The sequence below is a fragment of the Mixophyes fleayi genome, chromosome 1 (genome assembly GCF_038048845.1).
Source record: "Mixophyes fleayi isolate aMixFle1 chromosome 1, aMixFle1.hap1, whole genome shotgun sequence".
In the NCBI taxonomy this organism is placed as follows: Eukaryota; Metazoa; Chordata; class Amphibia; order Anura; family Limnodynastidae; genus Mixophyes; species Mixophyes fleayi.
In genome coordinates, this window is record NC_134402.1 from 1482776 (window position 1) to 1506051 (window position 23276).

The 23276-nt window shown below is 45.5% G+C and overlaps 1 protein-coding gene across 1 annotated transcript; it reads right to left on the minus strand.

The window, feature by feature from the left end:
- Positions 1-3580: 3580 nt before the first annotated feature.
- LOC142097354 (kazal-type serine protease inhibitor domain-containing protein 1-like) lies at positions 3581-12795 on the minus strand. Its single transcript, XM_075179152.1, has 4 exons — positions 11571-12795; positions 7562-7722; positions 4552-4699; positions 3581-4078 (listed from the first exon to the last, which is right to left on the minus strand). Exons 1-4 carry the CDS (start codon positions 11998-12000, stop codon positions 3972-3974), a joined length of 846 nt encoding a protein of 281 aa, XP_075035253.1. The 5' UTR covers positions 12001-12795; the 3' UTR covers positions 3581-3971.
- Between the last annotated feature and the right edge of the window lie 10481 nt (positions 12796-23276).

A 23276-nucleotide genomic window follows, 5' to 3' on the forward strand; every position in this document is an offset into this window, starting at 1 on the left:
TGTGTCACCTGTTCCAGTATCCTCTCACATAGCAGTGGTACAACTTGCTACCGCAGACCACTGACTTCCCGGATACCTCCACTTGGATTCCATTCCTTCACTCAGACAGCGGTACAACTTGCTATCCGCAGACCGCTGACTCTCATCACCTCCTCGTTTCTGTTGGACATTCCTCCTCACTATAGCAGTGGTACAACTTGCTACCGCAGACCACTGACTACCTTCACGTGTCCTTTGTCCATACTGTTCCTCGTGTATTACTACCTCCATATTGCCAGTGCTGCTAGTCATAGACTTTCCTGAGCATCTCATCATCTGCTATTTCCTGTTCCGTGATCACCCCGCTACCAGAGTACCATATTACCATCTATACTGCTCTGGTAAGCCTATCACCTGGTGATCCCTGGGTAAAGACTCCTAGTGCCCGTGACAATAACACATACCTCCTACTACATCTCCCCTATAACTCCATATAACACATACCTCCTACTACATCTCCCCCATTACTCCATATAACACATACCTCCTACTATATCTCCCCTATAACTCCATATAACACATACCTCCTACTACATCTCCCCTATAACTCCATATAACACATACCTCCTACTACTTCTCCCCTATAACTCCATATAACACATACCTCCTACTACATCTCCCCTATAACTCCATATAACACATACCTCCTACTAGATCTCCCCTATAACTCCATATAACACATACCTCCTACTATATCTCCCCTATAACTCCATATAACACATACCTCCTACTACATCTCCCCCATTACTCCATATAACACATACCTCCTACTATATCTCCCCTATAACTCCATATAACACATACCTCCTACTATATCTCCCCTATAACTCCATATAACACATACCTCCTACTACATCTCCCCTATAACTCCATATAACACATACCTCCTACTACTTCTCCCCTATAACTCCATATAACACATACCTCCTACTACATCCCCCCTATAACTCCATATAACACATACCGCCTACTACATCTCCCCTATAACTCCATATAACACATACCTCCTACTACATCTCCCCTATAACTCCATATAACACATACCTCCTACTATATCTCCCCTATAACTCCATATAACACATACCTCCTACTACATCTCCCCCATTACTCCATATAACACATACCTCCTACTACATCTCCCCCATTACTCCATATAACACATACATCCTACTACATCTCCCCCATTACTCCATATAACACATACCTCCTACTACATCTCCCCATTACTCCATATAACACATACATCCTACTTCATCTCCCCCATTACTCCATATAAAACATACATCCTACTACATCTCCCCTATAACTCCATATAACACATACCTCCTACTACATCTCCCCATTACTCCATATAACACATACCTCCTACTACATCTCCCCCATTACTCCATATAACACATACCTCCTACTACATCTCCCCCATTACTCCATATAACACATACATCCTACTTCATCTCCCCCATTACTCCATATAACACATACCTCCTACTACATCTCCCCCATTACTCCATATAACACATACCTCCTACTACATCTCCCCATTACTCCATATAACACATACATCCTACTTCATCTCCCCCATTACTCCATATAAAACATACATCCTACTACATCTCCCCCATTACTCCATATAACACATACCTCCTACTACATCTCCCCCATTACTCCATATAACACATACATCCTACTTCATCTCCCCCATTACTCCATATAACACATACCTCCTACTACATCTCCCCCATTACTCCATATAACACATACCTCCTACTACATCTCCCCCATTACTCCATATAACACATACCTCCTACTACATCTCCCCCATTACTCCATATAACACATACCTCCTACTACATCTCCCCCATTACTCCATATAAAACATACCTCCTACTATATCTCCCCTATAACTCCATACAGGAGCAGAATGGGCTGGCTGAAGCTGGAGGGCATCTGCCCCTGAGCCGGACCCATAGTGGGCAACATTGGGCTGGGTCACTGGTCACCTGCATTTTTTTCCCTTTAAAATGGGCAGCTGAGTTGAGTCTTGCCCCCCGGGCTAAAATTTGCCAGGCCTCCTCTGACTCCATATAACACATACCCCAACTATATCTCCGCCATTACTTACATATAGGCTCTTAGTTTACTCCATATAACTGTGTCCCCCTTATTCTGCAGTAGACCATCACATTATTTCTGCCCACTGCACCCTTCTCACATCTTTCCTAAACTATCGCTGCCCCTCCTGTTTGTTTCTCCATCTTTACTTCCCACATTTTCCTATTGTCTAGCTTTGCAGTATTTCATTAGTTTCTCACTATTACAGTAGCTTACTCCATTGTGAGTGTCCTATGCTCACTGTGAGTGTCCTATGCTCACTATGTTTAATGTGAGTGCACCATGCTCACTGTGAGTGCACCATGCTCACTGTGAGTGCAACATGCTCACTGTGAGTGTCCTATGCTCACTATGTTTAATGTGAGTGCACCATGCTCACTGTGAGTGCAACATGCTCACTGTGAGTGCAACATGCTCACTGTGAGTGCAACATGCTCACTGTGAGTGTCCTATGCTCACTATGTTTAATGTGAGTGCACCATGCTCACTGTGAGTGCAACATGCTCACTGTGAGTGCAACATGCTCACTATGAGCGCACCATGCTCACTGCGAGTGCACCATGCTCACTATGAGCGCACCATGCTCACTGCGAGTGCAACATGCTCATTGCGAGTGCACCATGCTCACTGTGAGTGCCCTATGTTCACTGAGGTGACAAGGTTTGGTCATGTTCATATCCACATTTCAGCGAGGTAAGTGCCCCCTGGGACAATTGTTTCTCTGTCTGAAGTCTGGAAGGTCTCCCCCTAACTCAGGGGTTTCATGGACATTTGGGGAGAGTAGGACTATTATATTATACGTGACTCTAAAAGAAGAGAGAGTCAGTCAGTTTTGATTATAACAAAATAAATGTAATAGGCCCTTAGTTTTTAGTTGGATTTGTAAAAGAGAAATATATATTATAAAATATACATCACACAATCAGCAAGTGGCAGAGTGTGTTTTGTTACAGAAAAGAGTCCCCAGTCCAATAATTACACCTAGAGATGGGTAATAGCGGCGATGCCTCAAGGCACAGATACATGACGGGTTTTGGGATAGTTTATATTTTATAACATGGCTCGTTTTACTAATCTACGATACACTTTGTGTGTCATTTCTAAGAGCCATTTATACTTAAAGGGAAATTTACTTACAGTTTACGGTACAGGGTTGGGCTCATCTATAGTTCCAATTTCACTTTCTTGATCAATTTGTATTGATAGAAAAATAAAATGTTTTTGCCGAATAACTTATACAACATTCCCAAGGAAAGGCTTCATGGCGAGAAAATGATGGAGTTCCACAAATCCAGAGCCCGACGAAGACAAATGCACAAAGACGTAATCTAATTTACTGACGTAACCTGACGGTTATAGTACAGTAAGTAATAACCATAAGAACAATATATATATATATACACAACATAAAGGGCACATCACCACTGAACGCAGTACATGTTAGTTATTTATTTACAGAATATGTCAGTAAAACTGTGACAATCAGTTGAACTAAACAAAATGATCATATTGGCCCCTTACTTTAGAGACTCCAACATAACAATATAATTTACATTCAGTCGCAGCCACCTGGTGACCTGGAACGTTCCGTTCCCCCATCAGTTTATGTTGTTTTAGGAAGTAGTAACAACCTTCCAGTACTTGGTTCTGTCGGACGTCCATATTCATGGTCACTAATAGTGGCCTCAGGGATCTGTTCTCTGGGACAGAAGAACGGACATCCTAAAGACTTGTCATTAACATACGTATCCAAGTGTAGGACACAGAGGATCTGCCTGATCACGTATCAGCTCCAAGGGTTCCGAGTCTACAGATGGAGCTCACTCATGTGAGCCAGAGGAACCTTCTCTAACTGAGTCATCTTCATCATCTGTCACATCAAACACCCCAACAAGGTGCTGGAAGACTTCAGAGGCCAGCGGAGAGTCTAACGAGAGAGAAAGACAGTAATGGGAGGGGTTATAGGGAGTAATGGGAGGGGTTATAGGGAGTAATAGGAGGGGTTATAGGGAGTAATGGGAGGGGTTATAGGGAGTAATGGGAGGGGTTAAAGGGAGTAATGGGAGGGGTTATAGGGAGTAATGGGAGGGGTTATAGGGAGTAATGGGAGGGGCTATAGGGAGTAATGGGAGGGGCTATAGGGAGTAATGAGAGGGGTTATAATGAGTAATGGGAGGGGTTAAAGGGAGTAATGGGAGGGGTTATAATGAGTAATGGGAGGGGTTAAAGGGAGTAATGGGAGGGGTTATATGGAGTAATAGGAGGAGTTATATGGAGTAATGGGGGGAGGCAGCTTACCTAGAGTAATAAGATTGCTTATATGGAGAAATAGGGGGGTAACACAGAGTATGGGAAGAGATTATATGTAGTAAAGAGGGGAGGTATAGGGAGATCTCTTACCAGGTGTAATGACGTGTAGTCTGGCGGACGAAGAAACCTGTCCGAATATGTTCCAAGCCTGACAGGTATAGAGTCCAGCGTCCCTCTGTGTAACATGATTTATCTGCAGCCAGCCGGTCACCTGATGTCTCTGAGGACCCCCCCGAGACTGAGACAAACACAACTAATATAAGATACATCTAGAAGTAGATCCAGGTGTCATATAGTTGTAACATAAAATCTGTACAAAGTATTATCATTATCTTATATTTATAAGGCGCCACAAGGGTCCGCAGCGCTGTACATGATCTATACAGAAAGCAGTGATCCATAACACGATACATGATACATGAAGAACAACATACAAAGACCAGACATACTGCATGAACAGAAATACAGGTAACACAGTAATGTAGATCAAATTATATGAGGGACAGAGAGTGAGACTGAGGGAAGTAATCAGAAGTAGGCCTGAGCTTAAGAAATCAGGGCTAGGGAAGCAGACCAACAGGTACAGAGGGTGATGGAATATTAGAAGGAGAACACAAGTAAAGAGGGCCCTGCTCCTAATACGTTTGTATAAAGAAATGAGTCTTAAGGACACGCTTGAAGCCTTTGAGAGTAGAAGCTAACCTGATGGAGAGTGGGAGATCCCTCCACAGCTGGGGAGCAGCCCGGGCTACGTCCTGGAGACGGGAGTGAGAGGAGGGGATCAGTGAAGTTGTGAGGCGGTGGTCAGAGGCAGAGCGGAGGGGGCGGGTAGGAGTGTAGGTAGAGATGAGGTTGGAGATGTAGGGGGGGAGATTGAGAGCTTTGAAGGTGAGGGTGAGGAGTTTAAATGTTATTCTGTAGGTCATGGGGAGCCAATGTAGGGACTGGTGGAGGAGGAAAGCGGAGACAGAGCGGTGGAAGAGATAAATCAGGCGGGCAGCAGCATTGTGGAAAGACCTAAGAGGGGCAAGAAAGGCCAGAGAGAAGGAGGTTACAGTAGTCGAGGCGGGAAATTACAAGAGAGTGAATAAGAGTTTTGGTGGCTTCCGTGGTGAGAAAGGGCCGTATCTTGGATACATTCTGGAGGTGGAAGTAGCAGGATTTTGAGAGGGACAGAATGTGAGGTTTGAAGGAGAGGGAGGAATCAAGAATGATCCCAAGGCATCGGACTTAAGGGACAGAAAGGAGGGTAGTATTATAAACAGACATATAGAGGGTGGATGGGAGAGTGCTGGAAGGGGGGGAAGACAATTAGTTCAGTCTTGGAAATATTGAGTTTAAGGAAGCACTGGGACATCCAAGAAAAGATGACCAAGAGACAGCAGGAGACATGAGACATAAGTGAAGAAAAGAGGTCCGTGGATGAAAGATAGATTTGGGTATCATCAGCATATAGGTGGTACTGGAGGCCAAAGGAGCTGATGAGGACACCTAGGGAGGAGGTGTAGAGGGAGAAGAGCAGGGGACCAAGAACAGATCCTTGGGGAACTCCGACAGGTAAGGGAAGAGGCCGGGATGTAGAGTCATGTGTAGAAACTGAGAAGGAGCGGTTGGTGACGTAGGAGGAAAAGCAGGAGAGGACAGTGTTACAGAGGCCTATAGATTTGGGAGTTTGCAAAAGGAGTGTGTGGTCAATGGTATCGAAGGGAGCAGAGAGGTCAAGAAGGATAAGAAAGGAGAAGTGTCCTGTAGATTTAGTGAAGAAAAGACCATTAGGGATTTTAGTAAGGGCAGTTTCGGTGGAGTGGAGAGAGTGAAAACCTGATTGGAGCGGGTCAAGGACTGTGTGAGAACAGAGAAAGGAGGTGAGATGGTTGTAGACAACCCACCTGAGAAGTTTGAAGGCAAAAGAAAGGAGGGAAATAGGGCGATATCGGTTCTTAGAGTATAGGGGAGATGAGAGCATGAATAAAGGAGGAGGGGAAGATTCCAGAGGAGAAGGATAGGTTGAGGAGGTGGGAAAGGAGGGAGCAGGCCTGAAAAGAGAGTGAGCGGAGGAGGTGGGAGGGGATGGGGTCCTGTGTGCAGGTAAAGGGGATAAAGAGAAGAGAGGGGTGCGGAATTCATCTGCACATACCAGAGTGAAGGAAGAGAAGGAGGGTGGGCTAGCAAGTGGGGATGACAGTGGGGAGGAGGGGAAGGAGATAACATCCATAAAGGAGGGAAAAATTAAGTAGGGAACGGGGAACAGTAGCACAAGAAGGGACTGCTGGGAGGAGAGGTCCTGACATATTGACTAAATTTTAAAGGTGAATTGTACAGTGTATAGAGGTCAGTACAGTGTATGTAGTACAGAGGTCAGTACAGTGCATGTAGTGTAGAGGTCAGTACAATGTATGTAGTACAGAGGTCAGTACAATGTATGTAGTATAGAGGTCAGTACAGTGCATGTAGTGTAGAGGTCAGTACAGTGTATGTAGTACAGAGGTCAGTACAATGTATGTAGTACAGAGGTCAGTACAGTGTATGTAGTACAGAGGTCAGTACAATGTATGTAGTACAGAGGTCAGTACAATGTATGTAGTACAGAGGTCAGTACAGTGCATGTAGTGTAGAGGTCAGTACAGTGCATGTAGTACAGAGGTCAGTACAATGTATGTAGTACAGAGGTCAGTACAATGTATGTAGTACAGAGGTCAGTACAGTGTATGTAGTACAGAGGTCAGTACAATGTATGTAGTACAGAGGTCAGTACAATGTATGTAGTACAGAGGTCAGTACAATGTATGTAGTACAGAGGTCAGTACAATGTATGTAGTACAGAGGTCAGTACAGTGTATGTAGTACAGAGGTCAGTACAATGTATGTAGTACAGAGGTCAGTACAGTGCATGTAGTGTAGAGGTCAGTACAGTGCATGTAGTACAGAGGTCAGTACAATGTATGTAGTACAGAGGTCAGTACAATGTATGTAGTACAGAGGTCAGTACAATGTATGTAGTATAGAGGTCAGTGCAGTGTATGTAGTATAGAAGTCAGTACAGTCATATATAGAGGTCAGTACAGTATAGAGGTGATATATACTTATACAAATATGTTACCTGTACAATGACATTTCGGTTGTCCCCCTGTACGGGTCTCTTGGTCCCGTCTTTCGTCCACTCCAGCTCAGCTACTGGTTGTGCAGAAACCTCACAGCCCAGAATCACACTGTGACCGACCACAGCGACCATGTCCCGGGGAGCGCTCAGGAGAACAGGAGCTGGGAGAGAAAGTATATATTACCCCTGCTCATACTAATACACATACCCCTGCCCTATTCCTAATACACAGACCTCTCCCCTCCTCCTAATACACAGACCTCTCCCCTCCTCCTAATACACAGACCCCTGCCCTATTCCTAATACACAGACCTCTCCCCTCCTCCTAATACACAGACCTCTCCCCTATTCCTAATACACAGACCTCTCCCCTATTCCTAATACACAGACCTCTCCCCTATTCCTAATACACAGACCTCTCCCCTCCTCCTAATACACAGACCTCTCCCCTCCTCCTAATACACAGACCTCTCCCCTCCTCCTAATACACAGACCCCTGCCCTATTCCTAATACACAGACCCCTGCCCTATTCCTAATACACAGACCTCTCCCCTATTCCTAATACACAGACCTCTCCCCTCCTCCTAATACACAGACCTCTCCCCTCCTCCTAATACACAGACCTCTCCCCTCCTCCTAATACACAGACCTCTCCCCTCCTCCTAATACACAGACCCCTGCCCTATTCCTAATACACAGACCCCTGCCCTATTCCTAATACACAGACCTCTCCCCTCCTCCTAATACACAGACCTCTCCCCTCCTCCTAATACACAGACCCCTGCCCTATTCCTAATACACAGACCTCTCCCCTCCTCCTAATACACAGACCTCTCCCCTATTCCTAATACACAGACCTCTCCCCTCCTCCTAATACACAGACCTCTCCCCTATTCCTAATACACAGACCTCTCCCGTCCTCCTAATACACAGACCTCTCCCCTATTCCTAATACACAGACCTCTCCCCTCCTCCTAATACACAGACCTCTGCCCTATTCCTAATACACAGACCTCTCCCCTCCTCCTAATACACAGACATCGGGACACACCGACCTCTCCCCTCCTCCTAATACACAGACATCAGGACACACTGACCTCTCCCCTCCTCCTAATACACAGACATCGGGACACACCGACCTCTCCCCTCCTCCTAATACACAGACATCAGGACACACTGACCTCTCCCCTACTCCTAATACACAGATATTAGGACACACCGACCTCTGCCCTCCTCCTAATACACAGACATCAGGTCACACTGACCTCTCCTCTCAATACACAGACATCAGGATACACTGACCTCTCCCTCATCCTAATACACAGACATCAGGCCACACTGACCTCTCCCCTACTCCTAATACACAGATATCAGGACACACCGACCTCTGCCCTCCTCCTAATACACAGACATCAGGTCACACTGACCTCTCCTCTCAATACACAGACATCAGGATACACTGACCTCTCCCCTCCTCCTAATACACAGACATCAGGACACACCGACCTCTCCCCTCCTCCTAATACACAGACATCAGGACACACTGACCTCTCCCCTTCTCCTAATACACAGATATCAGGACACACCGACCTCTCCCCTCCTCCTAATACACAGACATCAGGACACACTGACCTCTCCCCTTCTCCTAATACACAGATATCAGGACACACCGACCTCTCCCCTCCTCCTAATACACAGACATCAGGACACACTGACCTCTCCCCTTCTCCTAATACACAGATATCAGGACACACCGACCTCTGCCCTCCTCCTAATACACAGACATCAGGTCACACTGACCTCTCCTCTCAATACACAGACATCAGGATACACTGACCTCTCCCTCATCCTAATACACAGACATCAGGACACACTGACTTCTCCCCTCCTCCTAATACACAGACATTAGCACACTGACCTCTCCCCTCCTCCTAATACACAGATATCAGGACACACTGACCTCTCCCCTCCTCCTAATACACAGACATCAGGATACACTGACCTCTCCCCTCCTAATACACAGACATCAGGACACACTGACCTCTCCCCTCCTCCTAATACACAGACATCAGGACACACTGACTTCTCCCCTCCTCCTAATACACAGACATTAGCACACTGACCTCTCCCCTCCTCCTAATACACAGATATCAGGACACACTGACCTCTCCCCTCCTCCTAATACACAGACATCAGGATACACTGACCTCTCCCCTCCTAATACACAGACATCAGGACACACTGACCTCTCCCCTCCTCATAATACACAGACATCGGGACATACCGACCTCTCCCCTCCTCCTAATACACAGACATCAGGACACACTGACCTCTCCCCTCCTCCTAATACACAGACATCAGGCCACACTGACCTCTCCCCTCCTCCTAATACACAGACATCAGGACACACTGACCTCTCCCCTCCTAATACACAGACATCAGGACACACTGACCTCTCCCCTCCTCCTAAAACACAGACATCGGGACACACCGACCTCTCCCCTCCTCCTAATACACAGACATCAGGACACACTGACCTCTCCCCTCCTCCTAATACACAGACATCAGGACACACCGGCCTCTCCCCTCCTCCTAATACACAGACATCAGGACACACCGACCTCTCCCCTCCTCCTAATACACAGACATCAGGACACACTGACCTCTCCCCTCCTCCTAATACACAGACATCAGGACACACTGACCTCTCCCCTCCTCCTAATACACAGACATCAGGACACACCGACCTCTCCCCTCCTCCTAATACACAGACATCAGGACACACTGACCTCTCCCCTCCTCCTAATACACAGACATCAGGACAGACTGACCTCTCCCCTCCTCCTAATACACAGACATCAGGACACACCGGCCTCTCCCCTCCTCCTAATACACAGACATCAGGACACACCGACCTCTCCCCTCCTCCTAATACACAGACATCAGGACACACCGGCCTCTCCCCTCCTCCTAATACACAGACATCAGGACACACCGACCTCTCCCCTCCTCCTAATACACAGACATCAGGACACACCGGCCTCTCCCCTCCTCCTAATACACAGACATCAGGACACACCGACCTCTCCCCTCCTCCTAATACACAGACATCAGGACACACCGACCTCTCCCCTCCTCCTAATACACAGATATCAGGACACACCGACCTCTCCCTCCTAATACACAGACATCAGGCCACACTGACCTCTCCCCTCCTTCTAATACACAGACATCGGGACACACCGGCCTCTCCCCTCCTCCTAATACACAGACATCAGGACACACCGACCTCTCCCCTCCTCCTAATACACAGACATCAGGACACACCGACCTCTCCCCTCCTCCTAATAAACAGACATCAGGACACACTGACCTCTCCCCTTCTCCTAATACACAGACATCAGGCCACACTGACCTCTCCCCTCCTAATACACAGACATCAGGCCACACTGACCTCTCCCCTCCTCCTAATACACAGACATCAGGCCACACTGACCTCTCCCCTCCTCCTAATACACAGACATCAGGACACACCGACCTCTCCCCTCCTCCTAATACACAGACCTCTCCCATCCTCCTAATACACAGACATCAGGACACACTGACCTCTCCTCCCCCTCCTAATACACAGACATCTGGACACACTGACCTCTCCCCTCCTCCTAATACACAGACATCAGGACACACTGACCTCTCCCCTCCTAATACACAGACATCAGGACACACCGACCTCTCCCCTCCTCCTAATACACAGACCTCTCCCATCCTCCTAATACACAGACATCAGGACACACTGACCTCTCCTCCCCCTCCTAATACACAGACATCAGGACACACTGACCTCTCCCCTCCTAATACACAGACATCAGGACACACCGACCTCTCTCCTATCCTCACGCGGTAATAACACCGGTACTGCTGCGGTACCACCGTCACCCTGCCGTGTATTAGCCGGTTATACGGCCACTGATCTCAGCGTCTCAGGGGTACACAGTGTCGGTCACTTACCTTCCTGGCAGGGTCCTGTGTGCGCCAGGCCCAGCACCGTCCTTCTCCTCATCCTGACGGCCTCTTGGAAGCGACAGATATTCTTGTATGTCCTGCGGTCGGTTCCACACACACTATCCTGAGTGGGGCAGACGCACTGGGGCTCCTCACTGTGCCCCAATTTCACCCGACATTGCAGCTCCTCTCCGCAAGTCCCAAAATGGTGCCTCTCCCAGGACAGGTCACACATCTGCCCCTCCACATTGGCACACTGCCAGCAGCAGCCACACTGGTCTCTTACTCTGCCAGCCGGGCAGCGCTGGGGCGCTGGAAGGCAGCTCTCCTCCTGGCACGGCGGACATTTCTCCTTGGGCACTAACCTGGGCAGTGCGGGCGAGAGGAAAGAGAGGAGCCATGATGCCAATAGCAGGCAGTGGAGTGTTGGGGGCATGGTGATCTGTGTGAGATGCTGAGCTGGTCACTGGAGCTTTATAGAGGGTGGGGGGCTCCTATAAACTTCTGTCCTTCCAGGGGAGGGTCTTATCAATTAGCTGTGTTGTCCTGTGACCTTCAGCAAGGAAAAGGTTAATCTCCCTGCCCCCTACCCCTCTATTGTGCCCTGATACCCCCTCCTGGTTACCTGTGGGTTGCTCATTAGCACACTGTTTATAGTAGGGGAGGAGGGATGAATTCAATGCAAAGAGCTAGACCTGAAAATCTGCTTAAATAAGTTAAAATATAAAGAGTGCTGCAATGGAAGGAGCTGTATTCAGAGGACGCCGCGGCCTCTGGGCTGTGTCTTCATCTAGGAGGTTAGTCATACGCATTGCCTTCATACTATAGGGGTTCAATGAGAGAAAACACCACCGGGAGTATCCAGCTGTTACTTGTTAAAACAAATAATTATCAGTAATAAATTATTCTGTGAATGAAACATTTTCTACTTTGAATAAGCGCTGACATCATCACCATTTATTTATATAACGCCACCAATTGTGCAGCGCTGTACATAAAATATTTGTCACTCACATCAGTCCCTGCCGGAAGAGCTTACAGTCTAAACTCCTTATCACGCTCACACACTAGTGTTAACAGTGAGCGCTAACTATCACCACGCTGGGTCCATCCATGTTTATTAAATAGTGATGATAACGTTTTATGACTGGGATAAGCGAAGATGAAATATCAGCTCTGTCAGTGCAGTCTGGGCAGCGTTAATAAATAGCCCCCCAGTCCTGTCACAGAGTTAATAAATAGCCCCCCCCGTCCTCTCACAGTTAATAAATAGCCCCCCAGTCCTGTCACAGAGTTAATAAATAGCCCCCCAGTCCTGTCACAGAGCTAATAAATAGTCCCCCAGTCCTGTCACAGAGCTAATAAATAGCCCCCCCCAGTCCTGTCACAGAGTTAATAAATAGCCCCCCCCCCCCAGTCCTGTCACAGAGTTAATAAATAGCCCCCCAGTCCAGTCACAGAGTTAATAAATAGTCGCCCAGTCCTGTCACAGAGTTAATAAATAGCCCCCCAGTCCTGTCACAGAGTTAATAAATAGCCCCCCAGTCCTGTCGCAGAGTTAATAAATAGCCCCCCAGTCTTTTCACAGAGTTAATAAATAGCCCCCCCAGTCCAGTCACAGAGTTAATAAATAGCCCCCCAGTCCAGTCACAGAGTTAATAAATAGCCCCCCAGTCCTGTCACAGAGTTAATAAATAGCCCCCCAGTCTTTTCACAGAGTTAATAAATAGTCCCCCCAGTCCAGTCACAGAGTTAATAAATAGCCCCCCCAGTCCTGTCACAGAGTTAATAAATAGCCCCCCAGTCCTGTCACAGAGTTAATAAATAGCCCCTCCCCCTCCCACAGTTAATAAATAGCCCCCCAGTCCTGTCACAGAGTTAATAAATAGCCCCCCCGTCCTCACAGTTAATAAATAGCCTCCCCAGTCCTGTCACATAGTTAATAAATAGCCCCCCCCGTCCTCTCACAGTTAATAAATAGCCCCCCAGTCCTGTCACAGAGTTAATAAATAGCCCCCCAGTCCTGTCACAGAGCTAATAAATAGTCCCCCAGTCCTGTCACAGAGCCAATAAATAGCCCCCCCCAGTCCTGTCACAGAGTTAATAAATAGCCCCCCCCCAGTCCTGTCACAGAGTTAATAAATAGCCCCCCAGTCCAGTCACAGAGTTAATAAATAGTCGCCCAGTCCTGTCACAGAGTTAATAAATAGCCCCCCAGTCCTGTCACAGAGTTAATAAATAGCCCCCCAGTCCTGTCACAGCGTTAATAAATAGCCCCCCAGTCCTGTCACAGAGTTAATAAATAGCCCCCCAGTCCTGTCACAGAGTTAATAAATAGCCCCCCAGTCCTTTCACAGAGTAAATAAATAGCCCCCCCAGTCCAGTCACAGAGTTAATAAATAGCCCCCCAGTCCAGTCACAGAGTTAATAAATAGCCCCCCAGTCCTGTCGCAGAGTTAATAAATAGCCCCCCAGTCCTTTCACAGAGTTAATAAATAGCCCCCCCAGTCCAGTCACAGAGTTAATAAATAGCCCCCCAGTCCAGTCACAGAGTTAATAAATAGCCCCCCAGTCCTGTCACAGAGTTAATAAATAGCCCCCCAGTCTTTTCACAGAGTTAATAAATAGCCCCCCCAGTCCAGTCACAGAGTTAATAAATAGCCCCCCCAGTCCTGTCACAGAGTTAATAAATAGCCCCCCAGTCTTTTCACAGAGTTAATAAATAGTCCCCCCAGTCCAGTCACAGAGTTAATAAATAGCCCCCCCAGTCCTGTCACAGAGTTAATAAATAGCCCCCCAGTCCTGTCACAGAGTTAATAAATAGCCCCTCCCCTCCCCCTCTCACAGTTAATAAATAGCCCCCCAGTCCTGTCACAGAGTTAATAAATAGCCCCCCCGTCCTCTCACAGTTAATAAATAGCCCCCCAGTCCTGTCACAGAGTTAATAAATAGCCCCCCAGTCCTGTCACAGAGCTAATAAATAGTCCCCCAGTCCTGTCACAGAGCCAATAAATAGCCCCCCCCAGTCCTGTCACAGAGTTAATAAATAGCCCCCCCCCCCCAGTCGTCACAGAGTTAATAAATAGCCCCCCAGTCCAGTCACAGAGTTAATAAATAGCCGCCCAGTCCTGTCACAGAGTTAATAAATAGCCCCCCAGTCCTGTCACAGAGTTAATAAATAGCCCCCCAGTCCTGTCACAGAGTTAATAAATAGCCCCCCAGTCCTGTCACAGAGTTAATAAATAGCCCCCCGTCCTGTCCTGTCTCAGAGGTAATAAATAGCCCCCCCAGTCTGTCACAGAGTTAATAAATAGCCCCCCAGTCCTGTCACAGAGTTAATAAATAACCCCCCCCAGTCCTGTCTCAGAGGTAATAAATAGCCCCCCAGTCCTGTCATCTATGGGTCCCAATATTAGTAAATGAATTACTTGTAAGATAGATTTCTCTGTTGATATATAAAACACTCAGGTGATGGGAGGGCGGCAGATTACTGAGGGTAAGAGAGCTGTAATATATAAATCATCTTATAGGATGTCCCTTCCTGACACAATTCTCTCACCTCCATGTAGATTGTAAGCTCTGTGGGACAATGGCTCATGGCTCAGCAATGTAGCACTTATTGTATGTGTAACAGTGTAAAATGCAGGAGGGGGTGGGATTGGACACTCAGTAGGGGGGGCAGACACAATCACTCAATGATGGCAATAAAACAATATATATACATTCCTCTGTCAGGGCCCATTGGTTTGAGTACAGGAGGGGGGACCTGGGGAGAGGGGGAACCTGGGGAGAGGGGCTGCTATAGTGTAACAATGTACAATAGTGAGAGGGGAGGGCTGCAGGGAACCTGTTATCTGGTTAATTATACTCAAACATTACTGATTGAATAGTCTGAGGTCAGTAACATTAGACAATAGCCTCACCCCTGGGGGGCGCCGTCCTTATAACAGGGAAGTGGCTGGGTTATAATTTGTTTATATAGTGTCCCCATAGTCCACAGCCCTGTACAGAGAGTATGTAACAGTACACATCAGTCCCTGCCGCATAGGAGCTTACACTCTATTACCACAAGGACACACACTGCTCACCCCACATTAATAAGAGAAAGGAGGATGTCTGAGCAGAATACAAAGAGACCCAGTGCCCGGGTTATCTGTCTGTTATATTTTATAACCTTACTCCTCCGATATCCCGTCACATATGGAGATATCACCGGCGCTAAAAGTAAATCCTAACTTAAGCTGGGTCCACACTACAGAAATTTCAACCAACTTTTTATGCCGAACGATTTTACATGCCATCGATGGTCGGATCGCTCGGCCCATGGACTGCATACACACAGCCTTGTTTAGGACGATAAAGGGAAGAGCGGACGTCCCTTTAGCGACTTTTTACAGCCATGTTGTCATGAGCAATGACTGTAATTTCGTACTCACTGTTGTGGATCGGTTGGAAGTTTATACACACTACACAGCGGAAACGAGATTGGAATGAAAATATTAAACGGTACGACCAACCAAATGAGATGATAATCGTCCATTTGGGCAGACTTTCGACCATCGTGTGTAACGATACTTACTTTTCCTCGCTCCTCCGCCGCTCTGTCGGACCCGGAAGCCGCACTTCCGGGTTCGGCGGTCACATGATCGCCAGACCTGGGCGGGGAATTCAAATCTGGACTTTCTATTTAAACAGCGCTCTGACACTCTAGGAGCAACTTACCTGTTCCTGGCTCCTGATTCCTGTGTCCTCCTGGTTTCTGCTCCTTGTGTGTATTGATCTCCTGTGTACCGACCCGGCTTGCTGACCCTTCTGGATTCTGTTGCCCCTGTGTACGGACCCGGCTTGCTGACCTTCCTGATTGCCTGTGCTCCTGGCCCGGATTGTCTGACGCTCCTTCCTCTACACGTTTATCTGCCATCTCTGTGTACCGACCTGCGACTCCTGGCAGCAAAGCCCATCCTGCCTTGCGGTGGTTCTTGGTGAATATCGGGAAGATCGTTAGACTCCGCGCCTCAGGTAAGCCAGCGCTAATCAAGATTAGTAGTGTATCCAGTAATCCGTTACATCGTGTCACTGCACACACTGACCCGACTTTTGAACGAGCGGTCGTATGTCGGCTGATTCAGCCGATTATTGGACGAAAACAGTGTAGTGCGTACCCAGCTTAAGAATATTAGTATTATAGATTTTAATCAAAAAGAATAAACAGTGAACAGCATTATAAATCAGCACACTGATCAAAATAGTAGAAAATACTACATAAATCATCAAGTTGGGTTCTTTAAAATAAAAGGACCTATAAATCATCAACATGGAGTTAAAGTAGATCAACAACTGGTTCATTAAGGAAAGTTAAGCAAAAAAATGAAATAAGTTATTTTACTCAAGTTTTCTGGACAAAACCATGTTACATGCAAGGGGTGCACATTAGTTTATTATTGTGCACATAAGCTGTTTTGGCTGTTTTTTCATGTAGCACATAAATACTTCATAGCTTATCTGTACACTGATACTTAAAGTTGATCTAGGACATGCCTTACCCCAACTATAAATCTACCATCACAATTTAAATTTACCTCCCCCTCCAGTACAACATAGTTTTGCCTTACTTACGTTTGCTTAACTTTCCTTAATAAATCAGGCCCAATGTCCTTATGTCCATAGATGATAATCACCAAAGATTCATAGGGGGGAATTCGATTGGCCGCATTTCTGCTGAAAGTAACTCAGTCTGCGCACTATTAACATTGATAATACCCAGATTTATTTTCCCGGCTCTTTGATCCGCGAGCAAAAATTACCATACTAACGGTGATAGAGCGCATGCTGTACTTCCAGCAGAAACACGGCCAATTGAATTCCTTGGGGCATATTCAATTAGCTTTCCGGTTCGCGGTAACGCGCGTTACAGCGAAACATGCGCAGTATTGCCGGTAATACGGTACCGCAATAACGCAGATTTTCGTACGCAACCCTACGGGCTGCGAACGAAAATCCACGTTATTGCGGTACCGTGGATTGACTTCGCGGGCCGTTCCGGCGCAATCCCGCAAACCGGAAAGCTAATTGAATATGCCCCCTAGTGTCCATGGTTATCCAAAAAATTATGTTTTTGTAAATTACAAACAATCAGCAGAATGTCTAATATAACTGATCATAATAATCCAAAAAGGACAAAGGTGTCAGAATTTGTTCTAGAGATTCCAGATGTAGGTAAATAAGTAACATATCCTTAGATGCATATAAACAGTTCCGCTCACCCTTCTTCATCTACAGGTAACTCAGCGGTTAAGCCAGGACGTATAAGATAAAAGCGTTACCTTCCGGCCCTCTATGTAGTATCTTTCCTCAGCTGGACTCCGCAGTATTCCTGCAGTGTGAATAGCAGGACGGCTGTCACTACCGCTCTACTGATAATCTGCTTCTTACGATAAGCAGCAATAAGATGTGGTATATGGAGTAAAACCAACGCGTCCTGCGTAACTGGCAGGCTCCTCAGGGGTTTAGAATAATCTGTATGGCTGCTAACAAAATTGACCCTAGTCTGTCTGTGTGTCTCTCTGTCTGTGTCTATGCGTGTCTCTCTGTGTGTGTGTTAGGGAATTAGACTGTAAGCCCCAATGGGGCAGGGACTGATGTGAATGAGTTCTCTGTCCAGCGCTGCGGAATCAGTGGTGCTATATAAATAGCTGATGATGATGATGATCTAGTAAATGGAAATCTTTTTTCTCTTGGTGCCCAATTCCTTCTATCCTTGTTCTTCCTAAAAGGAGAATTAATTTGTCTATATGCTTTCTTGATCGGTCGCCCTTCTCTTTCTTTCAAGAATTTTTTTTGTTCCCTTATTCTTTCTGATTTCTGTAGGGGTTCTATAACCCAATTCTTGATAAATGATGTCCCTCCTAAATGTATTGCCCTTAGTCTGTGTAATTTGATCCTCTCCTGGAATGTCCACAAGACTCCTGAATTTCTGGGAGGCACCCGCACACATCCTGGGCAGTTTCAGGGGTTAAAGACGCTATTTGCATCATCAGGCGCCGTCCTCACTGTACGATAGAGTGAATTGTGACATTGCTGAGCAGGGGCGGGCCTGATGATGCCACACCCCCTCTGCTGCATGATATGGTGATAGATAATAATATATGTATTATATGCTCCTATAGTTCTCCCCTGATTATGTGACAACTCCCATACACGATATAATAGTAATTCCAGTGCTGACCCACCTGTACAGACACATCCTAACACCTGATGAAGGACGCTGGGGGCTTCTGTGTGCAACCATTATGATACTAATCAGGCTGCTTCTATGGTAATTACCCCCACTGTGCCCATTTACCTGCCTGATACAGTGATCCCTACTACCTTCTTAATGAGATTAACATGAAACTAATTATCTTACCTCCTGAATAGAAGGTTCACTCATCTCCTACACAGAGATGCCTGTATGTATACAGTATATACATATATATATAAAAAAACAGGGATACTCTGCACTTTCCAAACACATAATTAATGCTGTACTAAATACTGTTCTATATTAAAAACAGGGAATGTTAGTTCCACATATTGCAATATATGTTAAGCTGACCAACTAACGCCAAAGTCTTCCCAATCTGGTCAGTCCTAACATGATCAAATGCTGTGTGCAGGTGTGCAGGTAAGCCTTAAGCCCAGATAAATAGCATAGCATTTGATCATGTTAGGACTGACCGGATTGGGAAAACTTTGGCGTTATATATATATATACAGGTTAACCCGTGCATGATACTCATGCATTCTAGTCAAATCAAGCTACTTAAGGTCTTAAAAAGGTTCTTGTCATGCATTTGGGCCTAGCCCAGGCCTCCTCAGGGGAAGAGCGTTACTTCCCGACGCAAGCGGCCTTTTTAATGTGTGTTCATGAGGTAAAATTACCTCACGGAAATGAGTTTGACCCCTCAACTCGTAAATTTAGCCTTTACTACCCCTCCCACGGGGGGAAGGGGGGATGACTTGACTATTCTAATTTTTTTGTCAAATAATGTCAGTATACCAAATTTCAGGTCAATTGGATGAGCCCTTTCTGAGAAAATAGTTTTTTCCACACACACACACACACACACACACACACACTAACGCACGCCTCTACACATGTGTGTTCATGAGGTAAAATTACCTCAGGAAAATGAGTTTGAGCCCTACCAAATTTCAGCCCTTTTTGAAATTTTTTTCCCACACACACTAAGAATTTAGTAGGTCAGTGTATAACTCTGCCCAGCAGGTGGCGCTGCAACTTTTTTTTTTTTTTCACACACACACAGACAGACAGACGCCACTAAGCATTTATATATTAGATATATATTAATTTATCCCTGCTGGAATTCACCATTACAGAAGTCTCTGTAATTTGATGTAATTGCCAGTAAAGGCCTTCCTTGTGGAATTTGCAGTTCATTTTGATGAACATCATCTTTTCCACATTTTTAGGAAGCAGCCTCCTACGCGGATCGCTGACAAGGTTCCCGGCTGTGCTGAAAACTCTTTCTGAGTACACACTGGAGGGTGGAATAGCAAAGTGAGTTTGTATATAGGTCTCCAAATTGCCTTTTTTCCTCACAGTATGTAAAAGGTCAATCTGAGGTGTTTATTTCTATGATATCGTTAAAATAATCCTCCACCATCCTTTGGATGTTGATAGTAGGATCAGGTGGAATTACGGCAGAGATGCCATGATTTTTCAGCAATTCTTTTAGACCAGACCAGATGTCAAAATGTTGTGCTGAGTCATCTGCAATCCCCTGGGTCTCTTGGAAAAGCTAAGTTTTTTTCCTAGCAACTGTTGCCTGAGAAACTGAAGGAGATGCCGTTTTGCCACTTACCACTTGTGCTGTATGAGAAACTGAAGGAGGAGACGTTGTCGTGCCATGTACCCCTTGAGCTGTCAACTTGCTCACCAGGAGCTCTTGAGATTTGGGTCAGTTAGAAAGAAAGAGAAGACATATCTTTTAAACCTAGGATCAAGCACAGTCACCAAAATGTAGTGATCCGATTTCAAGATGAGGATAACTCTTGGACCCTGGCAAGTCCGACATACTTAGCTTAATTGCTTTCTTTCATCTCCTCCTTCATTTTCTCAATCTGCTTTTCCAAAAGTCTAATTAAGGGAATCACTTGGCTCAAGCTAGCAATGTCTGAACTCACTTCATGGGTGACTACTTCAAATGGTTTCAGCACCTTACACAACATGGAAAGTATTCTCCACTGCGCTGGACTAAAATACATCCCCCCTCCTTTCCCAAAGTCATGGCTTGTGCAGTAAGTGTGGATGACTTTTCGCTGTTCCTTCATCCTCAGAAGCATGTACAGGGTGGAATTCCACTTTGTTACCACCTCTTGCTTCAGTTGGTGGCAAGGCAAATTAAATTGTTCTTGCAGCTGCTGCAATCTCCTACATGCTGTTGCAGAATGCCAAAAACGTCTTGAAAGTGTTTCGGGCCACAGACAGCATCTCTTGCACGTCCCTGTCATTTTTAAAAAAGCTCTGCACCATCAAGTTGACTGTGTGAGCAAAACAGGGACCGTGATGAAATTCACCCAGCTGTAATGCTCTCACAATATTGGTGGCATTATCAGAAATGACATATCCTCAGGAGAATCCAAGCGAGATAAGCCATGTTGCAATCACATCCCTTAGTTTTTGTAACAGATTGCCAACTGTATGCCTCTTAGTGAAGCCGCTGATACACAGAGTAGCTGCCTCTGAAAAATCTGGGGTTGTTTGTTAGATGCTGATGCTGTTCCTGCTGCTGAAGGCGATTCACGAACCCAGTGGGCTGTCACGGTCATATAATCTTTAGTTTGCCCAGTTCTACTTGTCCCCATATCTGTGGTTAAGTGTACAGTGGGTAGAATGACATTTTGTAGCCCAATAATTTTCTTTTATGTAATCTCCTGGTACAGTTGAGGAATTGCTTGTCTAGTAAAATGGTGTAGAGATGGAATTTGGTAACGGGGACACAAGACCTCAATTAACTGTCTAAAATCAGCTGCATTAATATTAGGGATGTGCACCAGCGAATTTTGAGGTCTCGTGTTTTGTGTTTTGGATCCGGATTTTCTCGATGTTTTGGGTTCGGATTTGTTTCGCAAAACACCTGCCGAAAGGTTTTGGTTCGGATTTAAGGTTTTGGATTTGGATTTTTTTTGAAAAAAAACTAAAAAGTGTAAAAATCAAGTTTTTGGGCTTATTTTCACTCCTACGCTATTATTAACCTCAATAACATTCAATAACAATAATTTCCACTAATTTAAAGGCTATTCTGAACATCTAACACCTCACAATAATTATTTTTTTTTAGTACAAAACGTTGCAACGAGGTATCTTTCTGGACTGCGTAGAGGAGTGTTCCCCACAATATAATTAAAAACCCATCAACTGGTCTGAATTACACCCAAAAGTAGTATCTGGACTGCGTAGAGGACTGGCCACTGGCCACCACAATATAATATATAGAAAACCTTCAACAGGTCTGAATTACACCCAAAAATAGTATCTGGACTGCGTAGAGGACTGGCCACTGGCCACCACAATATAATATATAGAAAACCTTCAACAGGTCTGCATTACACCCAAAAATAGTATCTGGACTGCGTAGAGGACTGGCCACTGGCCACCACAATATAATATATAGAAAACCTTCAACAGGTCTGAATTACACCCAAAAATAGTATCTAGACTGCGTAGAGTAGTGGGCACTGGGCACCACAATAAAAAATATATATAAAACCTTCAACAGGTCTGAATTACACCCAAAAATAGTATCTGGACTGCGTAGAGTAGTGGGCACTGGGCACCACAATAAAAAATATATAGAAAACCTTCAACAGGTCTGCATTACACTACACATACGGCTGCTCCTCCATCCTCTCCATCATATACATGTTGGAGTTTCAGCGTGTGAAAACCTCTTGTTTTTGATAATGTCAGTGCATTTTGAATATTTTTCAATTTGCCCCACACCAGTGAATGTACTTTATCTATGATACGCATCTATCTTTCTTGACTGCGTAGTGTGGTGGCCCCGGTACACAATTTGGTACCGAGGCCACAATATAATTAAAAAACCCTCCAGGGGTCAGAATTCCACCAAAAAAGGGTATGGACTGCGTAGTGTGGTGTGCCCGGAACACAATTTTTTACAGCACCAACAATATAATTAAAAAATTGGGCATCAACTGTCACCGTTGTTTAATATCTGATACACCTAAATATGGACTGCACAGTGGAGTGGCCCCGGTAGTAAATTTGGTGCCGGGGCCACAATACCTCCTCCAACTTCCAAGTGTAGTGTTTATAAAGACAGACAGCGTCGAAGTGTTATTAGTTGACTTTCTTAACCCTAAAATTGTCCCTGTTGCAAATATTCGTGCAATGGACAGTTACTTTTTCATTGAAAGACTCAAGCTTTCAAGTGTAGTGTTTATAAAATATAAACAACAATACAGTAGTTTTAGAGCACGTCAATACCTCTTGTTTTAAATTATGACAGGGCATTTTACTTTTGGTTTAATTTCTTGAATTTGTTTAAATTTGGTTTTACTTTTTGAACATGGCAAACGACTGTTGATTGGTCATATAATGCAAAAAAAAAAAGTTCCAAGATGGAATTGTCCTTGGGCCCTCCCACCCACCCTTATGTTGTTGAAATAGGACATGCACACTTTAAC